We start from the raw sequence: 16,088 nt of genomic DNA, 5'->3' as shown, positions 1-16,088 counted from the left end.
AAAATATACACACTCTGTAAATGTCTCATCAGTCAGCAAATCAGTGGACTATTATAACAGATCTCTCTGCAGCCTTATAGATTGTCACGCCCCCATCAAAACTAGAACAGTGACATTCTCCTGCTCAGCCCCTTGGTACACATGTGAGCTGTGGTGAATGAAGGCAGCTGGCTGTGCCATTGAGCGGCGTTTTAAAACATCTGGGCAGGCTTGCACAGGCTTGCTTACCAGGAGCACCAAAGCCTATGCAAAATCACTCAAGGATGCAGGATCACAACCCTATTCTAAAATCATCAACAACAGCTCGGGAAACACTAAGCAGTTGCCTTGTTTGCCAGGCTATGGCCTGGGTTCTCGCATTCTCTTCACTGCTTCTCTGAGGTGTCAAAGTGTGAAGTTGAGGCCATCATCAGAGAAAAAAAATCCTCCACTGGATCCTTTTCCCACAACATTCATTAAATCAAACCTTGCTGCCTTAAAATCCCTTATCACAAAAATAATAAACCAGTCCCTTCAGTCTGGCCTTTTCCATTCACACTCAAAACCGCTGTCATTAAGGCCCTTCTTAAAATCCCAACCTGGACCCAGACATCCTTGCCAACTTTAGACCCATCTGCTACCTACCGCGTCTTTATAAAGTGCTGGAAAAGCTGTCAAAATTCAGCTTCAGAACCATCTACACAAATTTCAGTTAGGCTTCCGGTCCACCCACAGCACAGAAACAGCTCTGGTCAGGGTCCCAAATGACTTTTGATGGTGATGGATGCTGCCTAGCTCTCTCTACTCATTCTCCTTGACCTAAACGCAGCCTTTGACACCGTGGATCCCCGCATCCTACTCAGTCAACTCCACTTTGACGTCAGACTGTCTGGTACTGCCTTGGACTGGTTCACCTGGTTCAGCCTGGGTAATGCTAAGTCCCGGGTGCTGTGGTGTCGCTCAAGGGTCCGTTCTCAGACCAATCCTTTCTATTCTATATATGCTCCTCCTCGGTCGTGTCATCAGCTGGCATGAAATCTCTTTCCATCGCTATGCTGATGACACACACCTTTACATCAAGGCCAACTCAACCCCCTCTGCTGCCCTGCCATCTTCATCACTGTAATCACCGCTGTCCATCCTGACCACATGCCTGGAGGAGATAAAGGCATGGAGCAAAACCTTCCTTCAATTAAACAGTTCAAAAGCTGAAGCCATACAGGTTAGCAACCAACATCAGTTTCACCCATCTTTCATAAACACCTTCACTTTTTCTGGACAGGTTATTCCCTTCTCATCTACAGTTACCAACCTTGGTGTGAGCCTGGACCCTCCCCTAACATTTAATGAACACATTAAACACCTGTGTAAATCTTTTTTCTACATCAAAAACATTACCAAACTCCTTGTCAGTCTCACCCTATCTGATACAGAGAAGCTCGTCCATGCGTTTGTATCCTCCAGGCTTGACCATTCCAACACAGTGCTCATCGGGATCCCTGGCAAGAGTCTTCAATAGCTCCAGCACATACAAAACAGCGCTGCCAGGATCCTGATGAGAGTGCACAAACAGGAGCATATTACTCCTATTCTGAAGTCCCTTCACAGGCTCCCGGTCTCCTCCAGAATTCAATATAAAATTGTGTTACTTACATATCATTGCATCCATGGCAACGCCCCCGGCCTACCTCAAGGAACATATCACTCATCAAACTTTTTCCCACAATCTCAAGCACCCACCTCCTACATATCCCTAGAACTAAGTTATGGATTATGGGAGATTGAGCTTTTTGCTCAGCTGCCCCAGCCTGTGGAACATTTGAAGCCGCCACAGAATGCAGCTGCTTTTTGTACTTATCAGTAGCCTTATACCCAGACCCAGGGGGAAGGCTACATAATATATAGCCTTTTGTACCTTCAGAAACAAGGGATATAAAAAAGGCCTGCCACAGAAATCTATTATACAACTAAATGATTTTAAACTCTGCAGGACTTTCAGGCATGTTAGTATGAAGAATGAAACATGGAATCATCTAATTCTGATGTTTAATATATAAAATATCAAAAGGCTGAGCTTGAAGTTGATGGTGAAAATAATATATATAATTCATGATAACATTTTTACAGCTAAGCTGAAGCTCTCAGATTTCTTATTTACTGTCTAAACAGTCTAAAACTCAAATGTGCCCAGTTAACAGTGACAAAACACAGAAAGACAGAACATATTCAATAAAGGTTTCAAATGTTTCAAATTTAAATGAAACATTCAATTATTGAAATATTTGCCATTTTGTTTAGTGGTAATTGAATAATAGTCTCTCATTTTTGGTTTCTTAACTGTCTGGTTCCAGGATGTTCATTTTATGTTGCTTTGCAACAACCAGAAAAGGCATCAGGTATCTCTATTACCAAACAGTGAGAGTTAGAAGTTATTTATTGGCTCCACAAGGTGCAGCAGCAGTAAAAACAATTGTAAAAAAAAACAAAAAATAAAATGGTCCATGTGGTCTAAAGCTTTTAGATCTTTTACATTTTTTTCATCTATAACTATGTTGGACATAAAACAGTGCTCAGTTGTTTGTATGTCTGTCTGGAGCATGTAGATTGTTGCAGTGTTTTGAGGCTGCTGCTTCTCTAAGGCCTATAAGTGATTAGACTCACTACCAGCAAACTCAGCAATCACTTCACCTCTTGGAGACAACAGCATCTGCTGTTTCTTCTTCTGAGCAAACCAATTGCATTGATGGCCAATTCAGAGCAATTTGGCAAACCAGTTTGTTCCATGCATCAATAACTCCCAGTTTTATAAAGAAAAAGAACTCAGGGATGGGGGGGGGGGGTTAGGGGATGGGGGATTTTGTGTAAAGGCAGGAGATTGGACTGAGAGTTGGAAAAGATGTAGACAAATAATGATAGTGACGGAACAGCAACAAGAGAAAAAAGGGACGGAGAGATGGATCAATTTAGGGAGCTGTTTTCTTTGTCTATTATCTCAAAGAGAGAGCTTTGAACTTTTTTGTGTGTGATAAAACAGCCAGGTAATGGGAAGATGGAGAAAATGCAGACTCAGAATGCTCAAAGGCAGACAGCAACAACACGAGGGAAGAAGCTGGATGTGGCCTCTGCCACTAGAGACTGAAGGAAAAGCAGACATGTTGACATAAATCAGCCCAAGAAGTGTATCATAAGTGAGAGTAGGAGTGTTAGGAGAGGATAAATGAGTGACAAGGGATAAAAAGTAAGGTGAGGGAGATGGACAACTGGAGGTGAAAAGCTTTTTAGAGAGAGAAAAAAAATCATTATTGGGGAGAAACAAAAAAGAGCCGGAAGAAAAAAGATTAAAAGACACACTGAGAAGGTGTGTGCGCGTGTGTGCGTGTGCCTTTCTCTAAAGTAATACCCTGGTGTTGAAGACTTCATTGTCATTTCACACACATCAAGCTGTGTTTGACATTTATGTCTCTGAAGTACATAATCTTGCTCAAGTCCAGCAGAATGTCATATCACTTAACCAGAGAATTATTGCACTCGAGGAAAAGCAGCCATCAAAAGATGAGCCAGCCAGTGAAATTGAGGATTTAACGGTCATATTTACAACCAATTACCGAACCCAAACCTACAGCAAATAGTTATAGACTTAATAATGTATTTATGTAATGCAAAGCAGCTGCATTTGCTCCTCTGCTTGAAGATGTCATATAATCTTACATATAAAATGTTTTAAACTTAGCTGAGCAGACCGACGTATTTATTTACATTGTACATTGTGTGTTAACTCACATTATTTTATTCAGTCTTCCTGCACAAAATGAGGCTTAAAATATCAGTGAACTACAGTTTTACTTTGTGAAACTGTATCAACAACCCCGTCTCCTAAAATGTTTCACAGTCCTTTATTTTCACCATGTACTTTGAGTGTCTTAACAGAACCATCAAAAAGTTTTTAACATGCTCTAAAAAAACTTTATATAGTCTTGTACATTTAGATATTTTTTATTATAATTAACAACACATCTGGATTGTGGTAATAGAACTTTATGAGACTCAAAAGTCTGGAAGATGCACACATTATGGTCTATCCCATAGGTAAACCTTTACAAGTCAAGGTTATAGTTTAACAAAAGCATGTAGAACAGTATTAAAACAAATCTCTGTTGTAATAGTGAAATTTTAATAGGTTTACAGAGTAATTTGGAAATGTCCTGTCCCAATAAAAAGCATAGGTACACCAAAGCTACCATTGTCTTGACCCTAAAACAGAGGGACTCCGTGTGCACAACCACATGTTACAAGAAAAGACATGGTGGGAGGTTGCTTTGAGTTTAATGCAGTTTGTAGCCTAAAGTCTGTGTTCAGGTTGCTGTGTCCTGCTTTCCTTTCCATTCACTTATGTCTTGTGTAAGATCATCCTGTTCCCTACTTGTTCCTTTTTCCTCTGGGCCCTCATAACAGCATTGAGTCCTCAACGGTAATTGAGTGCTGTTGAAAAAGCCTGAATCACTCTAAAAGAACCGGTTGAGGTGGATAGTGGGTGTGAGGGAGGGAGGATCGTGGAGGAAAATAAGGAGGTAGAACCAGTTTCTCTCAAAGGAAGCTGTGGACACCGTCATGTCACGTCTGCAATGCCAGATGCATGACCAGACGGTGAGTTCACATATAATATTTACAATGCAAAATTACTGCGGAGAGATTTTCAGTTTTCATATCACATAAAACAACAATATGGAAGTCACTGTCTGGAGCATGTTGTAACAAGACAAGCTGGCTATGAGCATGCAGTAGATAATGACAGCTGCAGCGAGGTTACTCATATGTACGTCAGCATTTCATGTTCACAGTCACGAGGGTAAGAGAGTAGAGCATTTGCTTTTCCTACATACAGTATTTTTCCCATTTTCAGCTTAATGTAATTCTGCAGTCGCTTGTGAGAACGAAGCTCAGTCATGCGGCTCCGTGTTCTCAATTCCCTTCTTCCTTTTTCTTAGAAGGCTCCAATTACTGGAAGTTATTTAGTCTTGAAACGAAATTCTCCCATGCAGCAGTAGACAGATTTTGCAGTTGCTCAGTGTTTTTCTCTCAGCAGAATCTCCTTTGGCATGTTTTAGACTTGGTGGTCGTTCCAGTTATTCTTTTTCATACTGAAAGCTGTTATTGTATTTCAATGCCAAATCAATTTCTGGGTGTTTACTTTTAATGAGTAATAAGGTTGTGTTCAGACAGCTGGTTTCACTACTGATCCAGTTCCTAGTTGGATAAATAACCGAGCTGGATAATAAATTTATTATCCAGCTTGGTGTGTAACATGTTTTCAAATTTTTCAAAAGGTGGGTGCCTTTTGTATTAGCACTGAGAAGATGTTACAACCTTCAGAAAATAGCTGCTTGCGGTAGCTGGAAAGTACATTTTCCAAGGTGTCAAACTATTCTTTTATATATGAAATTACTTAATTCATAAACAAAATACAAGCGCTTCAAATTCATGAAGATGATTCAGTAATGCATTCAGATCAGGTAAAATACTACTACAATATCCTGCTCCATAGTAGTAGCACTGCTGCTCTCTGGTGTAGTTTGCTTTGTTGTTGGTCAGTGTGGTCACAGCTTAGACAAATGACCCTATATGCACAAACCTTGTCTGCCACCAAAATCACTGAGGACCATTTTCATTCTGAGCGAGTTTAACTGAATTATGTGCAGTGACAGAAGAAGCTTGCATAATCAAAATGATTGTTCTGTTTCTAAGTCCTGATGGGCCTTTGTAAGAACTTGCAATGTTGTTGATTTAAAGATCAAATTACCACTGATTGCAGTACTTGTTTTATTACTGGCCATTTAGTTTACTTACTGTTCACTCTGCTGCTGCAACTATTAATTGATAAACTTTGAATCAGAAACAATTATTTATCTCATTGATATAAGAGTTACAAAGTGAATAAACTAACACATTATTCAAACATTAAGAGCCTATAGTAGCTCTGAGGCGGTACTAAAGTGGTATTTTGAGCCAAATGCTAAAGCATTCTAACAATCCTAACACATTTTTATTCAGAGGCAGAGGCACAGCTTGGATGCTCACAGTTACAGTAATCTCATTGGCAGGACAACATGGACCGAACCTTACGTGCTGGGTTTGATAGATTCATTGAGAGTGACCCACTGACAGAAGCCAGTTCAGATGAAATGACATTACCTAATAAAGATCAGTTTCAAGTTTAGCTTCTAAAGGCGGCATTGAGGTTATTGCAGAGGAAAGCTAGAAAAAATGCTCTGTAGCCAGCACATCGTTTGAATTACGAGGGAGCGAAGTTCAGCTTTAAACTCCCACAGAGGAAACGAAATCCTGTGTCTGGGTTTGTCTCAAAAAACAATAAATAACCACTAACATTTCTAAAGCTTCAATAGATCATAAATTGTGTAAATGTGTAAAATCCTGTCTGTGGCATGACCCGATCTGACATAAATAGAAAGTTAACATTAGTGCAGTTGCATGTTTTTGGATTTTGATCAAGTAATTGCTGCAGCATTGTGAACTATCCGAAGACATTTATTAGCACATGACAGCCCTGAACACACAAAAAAAAAACATAATAATGAAACATTTCATGGCTGTACCTAACATCCAAAAGCCATTAAGATATTTTAATTTAGACAGATGGAACTTTACTATTGGAGCAGCCTGAACATTTTATGGTAGTTTTTCAGATTTTTATAGTTTTAAGCTAAAGACATTTCACTTTGAACTGTTAGCCAGACAAAATGAGGTTTTTGAACATACTAGCTTGTATCTCAATAAATTAAAAAATAATTGAAGCTCTAATAATAAATGTAATCTCTAGTTGCACCCCTAGTTTACTACGCGCCATGGCCTCCTGGCTCATGGAAAAATTAACAAAATCATTAATGGATGTATGAGTGTGTTCAGCGTAGTGTTGTGTGTTTATGAATGAATTCAAACAGCTCGCTGCTGAGAGTCAGTGTGCGCAGAGATGGTCCTCTGTGTAGTTTCTGTCAGATGCTCACATTAATTAAATACTACATTAATTAGCGCCGCAGTAGATCCATGTTGCAGCTTCACTTGAGCAAAGAAGTGCGAGAAGCAAATCCTTAGAAAGAGGAAAAACTGTTGTGCTCATGGTGCAAGGAGGAGGAGACAGGCACAGCTACTGTACTGTGGCTAAGGATGTGTCTGCCTCTGCCATCCAAACAAACAGCAGACAGCATTCTGGGAGCTCATTACAGCAGCCTCTGAGCTGGAGGAGATGCTACCACGGTGGGGGATCAGGGAGCCAGTTCAGTGAGCTCAGCCCCAGCTGCACTAACAGTCTTTCAGTGAGAGACGCCTGGGCATAGGCCAGCAGGATAAACCCACAGTGACAGGCCAGGATTTGCATGAGCTTCTCCTCCCATCCCACAAGTGCTCATTTAAAGTTCGTAGCTGCACGGGGACAAGAGTTTGGATGAGGACATGTGGGACGTGTACAAAATCGAGCAAACATGACATAATTTATGCTAATCTGGAGCCCAGTTTTCTGCTTAATTTTGCTCCCTAACCACTGTAGGTGATTGACAAAGGCTGATGCCCTGGTTGCTGTGCCACAGGAGTACAACTCTATTATGTGTTTCTGCTGCACCCATCAACTGATGTCACATACTGTGACGCTAGTAATTCTTAGTGAATAGGTAGTAGCTAAACCGTTGTCAAGGTTTTGTTAATCTTGTTAAGTGGTTCATTGTGTGGCACTGCATTGTGTGTTCTCTGTCTCTTTTCCGGTTGGTCTTATATCCAATTTATTCTCCTTGCTCAATTTCCCTTCTCAGTAAATCTTGTCATGTCTATCTGTGTATTTTCCTGATGCAGAGCCGCAGTCCAAGGCATTCCCAGTCTACCCAGTCTGGGCTTGCCGACCAGGCCGCCAAGCTCTCCTTTGCCTCCGCTGAATCCTTGGAGACCATGTCAGAAGCCGACATACCCCTAGGGTTCAACCGGATGAACCGATTTCGCCAGAGCCTGCCCCTGTCCCGCTCTGCCAGCCAGAATAAGCTACGATCTCCAGGTTAAAATTTGAAGCAGTGTTGTCAGGCCCTGTCACAACATTAACCTACCTGTTATTTTTAAAAATGTACTTTTAAACCAGAACACACACAAGCAAGCTTGGTTCAACTGTCCAGGTATATAAGTTCAAAGTAGAGTTTACTGTATTTAATATGGTCTCAGTAAGGCATACTATTTTTAACAGAAAGTTATTTTGGCAGTGTTTGACTGTAATTCTGCGTGCTGGTCTTAATCTCAGAGGTCTAAGGATATGTTTGTGTGCAGCTGCAGAATTAAGGACAGGCTTATCACAACAGGGCCCTGGGAGTGTACAGAGGATTAGTGGGGGGGGCTGGTCCAGACTCATAGAGACCAAGGTGTGGTGAAACAGGTACAGTGAGATAAAAAAAAAGTGGCAGTAGTCAAAAGGGCTATTTTGAAAAAGGATTTGAGCAGAAGTGGAACAGCACAGCTGCAAATCTCTCCTCACGTATTTTCTATACTAACTACTGTGTTTCTCTCCCGAACACATCTGCATTGTCTCACTTATTTTGCCTGACTTTTAATCACTGATTTTTTCTTTGCTTTGTTTGTTGTTTTTGTTTGTCCCACGGTGTATGAAGATGAATTTTCAGGTTAGTCAGGCGTCAGACTCGTCATTATCTATAAAATGAATTGTTGCAGCATCTGACAGTTTTTGTTTCTATGAAGTGTGACCATGTTCGTGTAATTTAATGTTCAATATTTGCATTTATTTATTGATCAGGGAGTAAAAGTGTTTATTTTAAACACCATTTTTTACCAGTAGTTGTGAACTCTTATTCAGCTTCCACAGTCCAACTCTCATATTCAGAAAGAGAGAACTAGTGTTTACACTTAACAGTGATTTTTCATGCTGCAATCTAATGATAAAAGTCACTGTGTAGATCTCATATACCACAAAGAATATTTGGATTATTACTGATAACACTGAAGCTTGAAAAATGGCAAAACATTTTACCTAATTTGACAAAATTATGTGGTTTACTCCATTCTCAAAAGTCATCAGTTTCTCATTCAACTATCACTTTCTACTAGGCGTGCTGTTCCTGCAGTACGGAGATGAGACACGCCGGGTGCACATCACCCACGAGCTGAGCAGCCTGGACACGCTGCATGCTCTCATCGTTCACATGTTCCCTCAGAAGTTGACAGCAGGCATGCTGAAGTCACCCAACACGGCCATATTGATCAAGGATGAGGCACGCAACGTTTTCTATGAGCTGGAGGATGTTCGGGATATTCAGGACCGCAGCATCATTAAGATCTACCGCAAAGAGCCTATCTATGCTTCCTACCCTGCCAATGCACACCTGGCCAATGGAGACCTGAGGGTGAGGATAAAAATGCTAGGGGAGTGGGAAGGTGAAGAGGGCAACTGGGTCATTTTACAAATGTAATGATGTCAGATCTCCTGCAAGTCAAATGTTTTACAACTGAGTTGTCAGTAAGATCTGCCGTAAGACAATTCTTTTACATAAAGAGAAGCAGTGTACTTCTTTTGCAAAGTAGTTGTAGTAGTTGTTTTTTTTTAAATCTCAGTGGTAACTTTGACAGGCTGCTGGGTGTATGTGGGTTAGTCATTTAACAGGTATCCCTCCTGGAAATGTATTTTCTTATCTTCAAGTAGGCCATCTGTTGCTGTGCAGACACCGGAGAACAATGTTCCTGTGTGAAATAAGCATATTTTAACAGCTATTTCTGCTTCAGTGAAGATCAAGGAAGCCTGAGGGAAACCTTTTTTTTATTATTATTTCATACAAAGCCCTGCTTACCATCTGCATTATTCACTTAATAATGAAAATACATCTGAAATTAACTGTGCAAATAACCAATGAAAAGTTTGCGAGTTTGTGTTTGCATGTGTTTGTGTATTGCGCACACTTGCATCCAGAACATTTAAACTGTGATAGCATGTAGATTTTAAGAAACCTTTGAACAGAGTTTTCATACCAGAACATATTTGAACAATTTTAAACCCATGTGGCAAAAAATTACCTATGATATTTTACAGGAAATGTGAGATGCAATGCCTCGTCTTTAGAGGTGCCAGACTCTAAGCGCAGTGTATTTAGTCATTTATTTGCTCCTGTGCATTCTATGGATGAATTTTGCTCGTTTAAGTTGTGTCCATAAAGTTTGAGCAAACCAGACCAGCTTATATAGCTTTGTGAATATATGTATATAAATGTAGAACTCCGCATAAAGGCTCAGCAGTAGAAATTCCGTTTAGAAATTCCGTCGCACTCCCAATATTTTCTGTGTATTGCTGTTCCTTGTGCTGCATGACAAGGTTACCATACCAAGGATGCTATGGACAACAGTGATAAATATACAACAGAAAAACAGAGGCAAAGATGTGTTGAAAAAAATGAAGCATTGGACTTGTTATTATCTTATACAAAGGTAGGCAGGTAGAAGAAAACAAAAGGTGCACGGAAATGGGTTTAAGAAATCAATTCCACCCAGTATCTTTCATAACCTCCTCAAATGTTTCCTTATATATATTTATACTGTATAAACATTTTTAGTCACAAAATTCAGTTCGTCTTTTGAGAAATCCATCATCTTCTATTGGCATTTGCAATCTGTGACAGCCTGGCCAGTGTCAGTCAGATCTCAGTTGTCTCCTTGTCAAACTGTCACATGGGAAATACAGCACTCTCATCCATAGGTCTCCATGGTAACTCTCATCCCTGTTCATTCATTTTAGAGGGAGATGGTGTATTCTTCCCGGGACTCCTCCCCAACACGACGCCTCAACACGCTCCCCTCCTCTACTGTCTCAGCATCTTCTGGCTCTCCATCGCGGTCACGCCTCTCTTACAGCGGGGGCCGCCCTCCATCTTTCACTGGTTCCCATCAACAGCATGAACAGCCCCGACACCCCCACCATCCCTCAGCTGGCCACAGTGCCAATGCAGGCCTGTCTCCATCACCCAGTGCCATCCTGGAGCGTCGTGACGTCAAGCCCGATGAAGAAGTTAATGCAAAAAATATGGCATTAATGAAGAATGAGGGGCTTTACGCGGATCCCTACAGCTTGATGCAAGAAGGTCGCCTCAGCATTGCCTCAACTCAGTCGTTAGCTGCTATTGGAGATCCCTTTAGCTTCCCCGTTTCCAGTGGCCTGTACCGGCGTGGCTCTGTGCGCTCTCTCAGCACTTATTCAGCTGCTGCTCTTCAGGGGGACCTTGAGGACTCCCTTTACAAGCCTGGAGGTTCGCTATACTCTGACACATACTCCTCAGCCACACTAGGCATGGGTTTTCGCATGCCTCCATCTTCCCCACAGAAAATCCCTGACATGCAGTTGAGGGACAGGGACTCGTATTCCAGCTCACCCAGAGCTTCACCTGTTAGGCAGACCTTCCGCAAGGACTCTGCCTCCTCTTCTGTATTTGTAGAGAGCCCCAAGTCGAGGCCTAGCTCCAGTTCAGAGCCTCTCTGTCTGACAGCTGGGCCTGGGGAGGCCGGCAGAGCAACAGCGGGTTTTGGGTCTTCGTTGTCTGGACAAGACTCTGATAGTAGCAGGTCAGTCTGTGTGTTTCACTTGTACTGTTTCAAGAAGGTCCTAATATAATTATTTTCCAGTTCTTTTGCATGACAAATTGCTTTATTATTTTCCTTGACTATGTTATTTTTAGGTTTTCGTGTTTAAGTGGGTACGGCTGTGTTTTAAAAAAAAGGTTATTTGCATATCCAGTTTCCTAATTAAATTTGTTGTTGTTGTATCAACTTACTCAAATCAAATCAAAACACAAATACAAAATCTTAATTAGAAGGATTAGCCCAATATTAAATCTTGTAAACAATTGGAAATGTAATGGATTTTTTGCAATGAAACCATCACTATGGCTTATTTGATTACAAACATGTAATTACAAAAACTACTGATATTTAAAACAAAATTACTCCTTTACTGCTTAATCTACAGCATCCTGTGTTGCATAGTTATACTGTAAGTTTAAAGCTGACTTCCTAACTGTTTACAGTCTGATGACACATGCACATTGTAACATTCACTTTTCTAGGGATCATCGTTTGGAGCGTATGGAGGCCATGGAGAAGCAGATAGCCAGCCTGACTGGCCTGGTCCAGAGCGTGCTGACCAGAGCACCGGACAGTGACAGCACGTAAGACTCTCCATTATACCACATTAACCTTTTAAGTCTCGGAGACACTGCTTCAGCTCAGACACATAGGCAGCACTATTGACAGGAACAACGGCAGACTATTATCAGATCCATTATGAGATCCATAGCCGTTAAGTGGTACATTACTTTATGTAAGCACAGCAGTACAGTAGGTAAGTACAGAGCACTAAACATTAGCTGCAGGGTACAGTGCTATTGATTTATGTATTTATGCACAGATGTGTAAGAAAGGTTTTTCTGGAGAGTTTGAGTTTTTCTTTTACACTAAACACTATTTTATAACATGGCAATTCACCCTCATGAACACAATAGAGGCTCATTAACAAGAAAACAACTTGTTAATGTAATCTGTCTCATAGTGTCCAGTAGTAGCGCTTTTAGCGTTAGCACTGTAATTGCCTTGCCCTGTGGCCGTTGATCCTCAGATGCGGCCTGCTGCGTCTCTGCATGATGGCGGGCTGCCCTCCAGACCAAGGGACGGAGTTCTCACGGCCATTACCTTTCTCTTCCAGCGAGAAGACCGAAACCAACAGCGATGGCTCCGCCACAGGAAGTGAGTACAGCAGCATAATTGTGACCCGTGTCCCAAAAGTTTAGACACTAGTCGACTTGTTACTAACACGGCTGCCGTCTGCTAATCATTTTGTTTTACTTTTTAACTGCTTCTTTTCCCTACTAACAATGAGCTGGAATTTACAGAAGGTAAAGGACACAAACTATATGTTTGGTGTCAACATTTGGAGGGACACAAGAAACCCCAACTCTTCTACACCACATAATTTTTAACCAACATGGCTACTGTTAATATATTACTTTATATATTGGATCTGTATTTTTCAGTGTGACATAACATAACATTTTCTTTTAATGTATTTTCCCTTAAAGCCTTTGCCACTTTTAAAACTCTAGGGAGGTCCACCTGAAATGTAGAAAAGATTGGAATAAAGAACTACTACAGTTCCAGATTAACCAAAACTGCTCTGAGGTTCAGCAGTTTTAACAATGACTGTATGTACAAGTGCAAAAATGAAAAAAAAAAAACACCCTTCACTAATTTAAACAGGGAACCTGCACCTGTCTCACACCAGCTGCACATGGCTAATTATTATAGAAATACAACACAAGGCTAATTAGCATTCAGACCCCCATACTGTAACTGTGGCACAATTTTTGTGGTACACACTCACCTAGCTAAATAACTGTCAAACACACTTTCTAAATGATTAAACACACATTTTTTATGACTCTGGTACTTTCAAAGAGGTGTTGAAAAGAATTGATCATGGTTGATTTTTTTAAGAATGTTTTTATTAGTTGCTGTATATATCTCTGGGCTGCTTCACAACAAAGTTTGTGGGCTTAGCTCAGATATCAGCAGCAGATATATGTCTGTCCCCTAAAAACAATTGTAGAGACATGTCCTTACCATTGTAATGCAAAATTCTGCTTTTGTATAGGCTTAAGGACATTGCCAGTACAAGTACTAGCATACTAGTACAACATGCCCTAATTTAAACGTCTGGATGATTTCATTTTACCATGGTTATAAGATGATAACTCATGCATATTGTTTATTAGAAGATTGATGGATTTCAGATAACATATGGATTTCATGATATTTCTACTTCTACTAAGATTAACCCAATTTAGTTGATCCTGGTCCAAATATTTGGTCTGCAACAGAGTTTGATTGACCGCTTTCTTATGAGCCCAAACTGACTGAGCAAAGCAAACTAATTAAAGTAGGCAGTCATGAACAATACTAATTTTATGCCAGTAATGTCTGCTGGAACACAGTCTGTTTCTAAGACTTTAGATATATAAAATATATACATCAAATCTATAAAAAAATGCAATTGAGTATTAAGCAATTGAGTCCTACTGAGATCCGCATTGACTCATCTTAATGTGTACATTATGTAGTAGTACTTAGAGTGCCTATCTAAAAATCAGGGGGGAATACTGATCAAACACTGTCAAAAACAAAAAAGCCTCCTAACAGCTTTGGAGCTGCTGAAAGGTGTTAAACAGGCAAAAAACATACAAGACTGTAAACAGAACCTTTGTGACGAGGTAATAAGACAGACAGCTTTGGAGTAGTTGAAAGGTTTGTTTTTTTCGTGTGAGGACTGGAAGCCTGGAGATTACATTTTTTGTGTTTAAACAGGCTCTTTGAAAAAAACACAAACCAATCATTTCAACATATGTACTGTATACAGTATGTATACACTGAATTAAATTAATTTTTCCTTTTCTCACATTCCTCTCATTTCAGATTCTGTCCTCTTTTTTTCTGATGTGTTCATCATTTTAATTTGAATTGTTTTTGGTATAAACCCTCACAGGGCCAGTGCAAAAAGACAGTTGTGTTTGAATCTTTACAAATTAACACACTGACAAAAGACTAAACCATCATCATTTTCTGTGCTCTTTTTAGCTCCTGAGAATCATCATTCTGCAAATATGAACTTTTAAGACTTTCCCTCTTTGTATCTCTCTAACATTCTCATTAATTTCTCGATAACGGGGTCACTCTTTCTACATTCCAGCTGGACGGCTGAAACACAAAGGTAGTTTCTATCTCCTACTCTGTCACCCTTTTATTTCTCCTATCAGACATCTCTCTCATCTGCCCTCTGTTTGGATGTATGGTGTTGCTGGATAGCTGGCAGTGTCTCTCCTCCCATTTTCCTGCTGGTTTGTTTCCCAGAGAGTGGACCCCCTTTGTACTTTCTCTGTTTCTACTTTCTCGATTTATGCCTGCTTATTTCTTTGGGAATTTCTGAGGATTGTTTGTCACAGATCATTCTGCGAGTGTGTACAAATGTGTAAGAGGCATTTGAGTGTGTGTGTGTGTGTGTGTGTGTGTGTGTCTGAATAACTAGGGAGTCAATGGCCATATTCACAAAGCCCTGTGTTAAGATAACAGCATGGTTATCCCCTTGTGTGTCACTACTGAACAGACTAATTGCAGTTCCATATGAGTTTCTAATAGCATGAGCTCACATTTCTCCCAGTGGGCTATGAGAACTTTGTGAATATGGCACTTTTTTTTTACATTCACACACTGTATTGTTCCAGTGTGTGTTTGTTTATCAAGGTTTTTCGTACTGTATATGTACTTTTCTTTGGGCCTTATTTCTGTGTCTGCCTTACTGCTTGTACTTGTGTAACGTGCTGGCTCGCTGGAAATCTCACTGGAGCACAGCCCAGTAAACCATTTTTTCCCAATGACCTCCCGGTGACCCCTCATGTCCTGCTCTGTGATTGGCAGCTCACACACCGTCTGCACCGCTAGCTCTGATGCCGCCACCGCCTTCTAACACAACCCAGGTGAACAGCGTCAGCCACTTGCAGATGCAGCGCCACCTGCACGGCCTACAGCAAAACGCCACTGACCTACGCAAACAACTCACTCAGCTACGCAAGATACAGGTAAATAGTGTAGCCATGATACAAATCAATTTTTCTCATATTTCTTAGTCTCTTCTCCCAGTTAGAACAAACATTTACAATTAGAGGTATCTAGTTTTACCGGTAGTTTTAATTGTGTACACTCAGTTTGAATTCCATCCAATATTGTCGGGTTTAAAAGATTTCTTCTTTTCCAACTGAAATTTGCAAATTCTAATTTAAATGGAATGGAGTGAATACCAGCAGACAGCCTCGTCCAGTCACACTCAGGCTGCCACAGGCTTTACTAGGACACCTCTTGCTTCATTATGTGTGTGCCTTATAACTGTTTTGTTTTAAATTAAACCCCAGTGTGCGACTTGAGTGTTTACATTGGAGAAATGTAAAGGGAATACATTTCAAAGAAATTTGTTTTTTAATTATTGAGCCCTAGGTTTTATATAATCAAAAAAGATCAATTCCAAGTCA

At 40.5% G+C, this 16,088-nt stretch overlaps 1 protein-coding gene across 18 annotated transcripts in view; it reads left to right on the top strand.

Moving 5' to 3' along the window:
* The window catches only part of srcin1a (SRC kinase signaling inhibitor 1a), a 91,215-nt gene that overhangs the window by 59,459 nt on the left and 15,668 nt on the right, over positions 1-16,088 (top strand). For 12 of the 18 annotated variants that reach the window (XM_067475969.1, XM_067475979.1, XM_067475975.1 and 9 more), the window contains 8 exons: positions 7,837-8,032; positions 8,634-8,645; positions 9,088-9,383; positions 10,763-11,583; positions 12,084-12,185; positions 12,632-12,759; positions 14,756-14,776; positions 15,481-15,641. In XM_067475969.1, the coding sequence (XP_067332070.1) occupies positions 7,837-8,032; positions 8,634-8,645; positions 9,088-9,383; positions 10,763-11,583; positions 12,084-12,185; positions 12,632-12,759; positions 14,756-14,776; positions 15,481-15,641 (1,737 nt within the window). The remainder of the gene's footprint in view (positions 1-7,836; positions 8,033-8,633; positions 8,646-9,087; positions 9,384-10,762; positions 11,584-12,083; positions 12,186-12,631; positions 12,760-14,755; positions 14,777-15,480; positions 15,642-16,088) is intronic. The other 6 variants (XM_067475976.1, XM_067475986.1, XM_067475980.1 and 3 more) reach the window with 6 other exon arrangements.

Source organism: Channa argus, chromosome 15, assembly GCF_033026475.1.
Source record: "Channa argus isolate prfri chromosome 15, Channa argus male v1.0, whole genome shotgun sequence".
In the NCBI taxonomy this organism is placed as follows: Eukaryota; Metazoa; Chordata; class Actinopteri; order Anabantiformes; family Channidae; genus Channa; species Channa argus.
The sequence above is the reverse complement of the archived record's forward strand: the minus strand, read 5'-3'. Positions and strand labels throughout refer to the sequence as shown.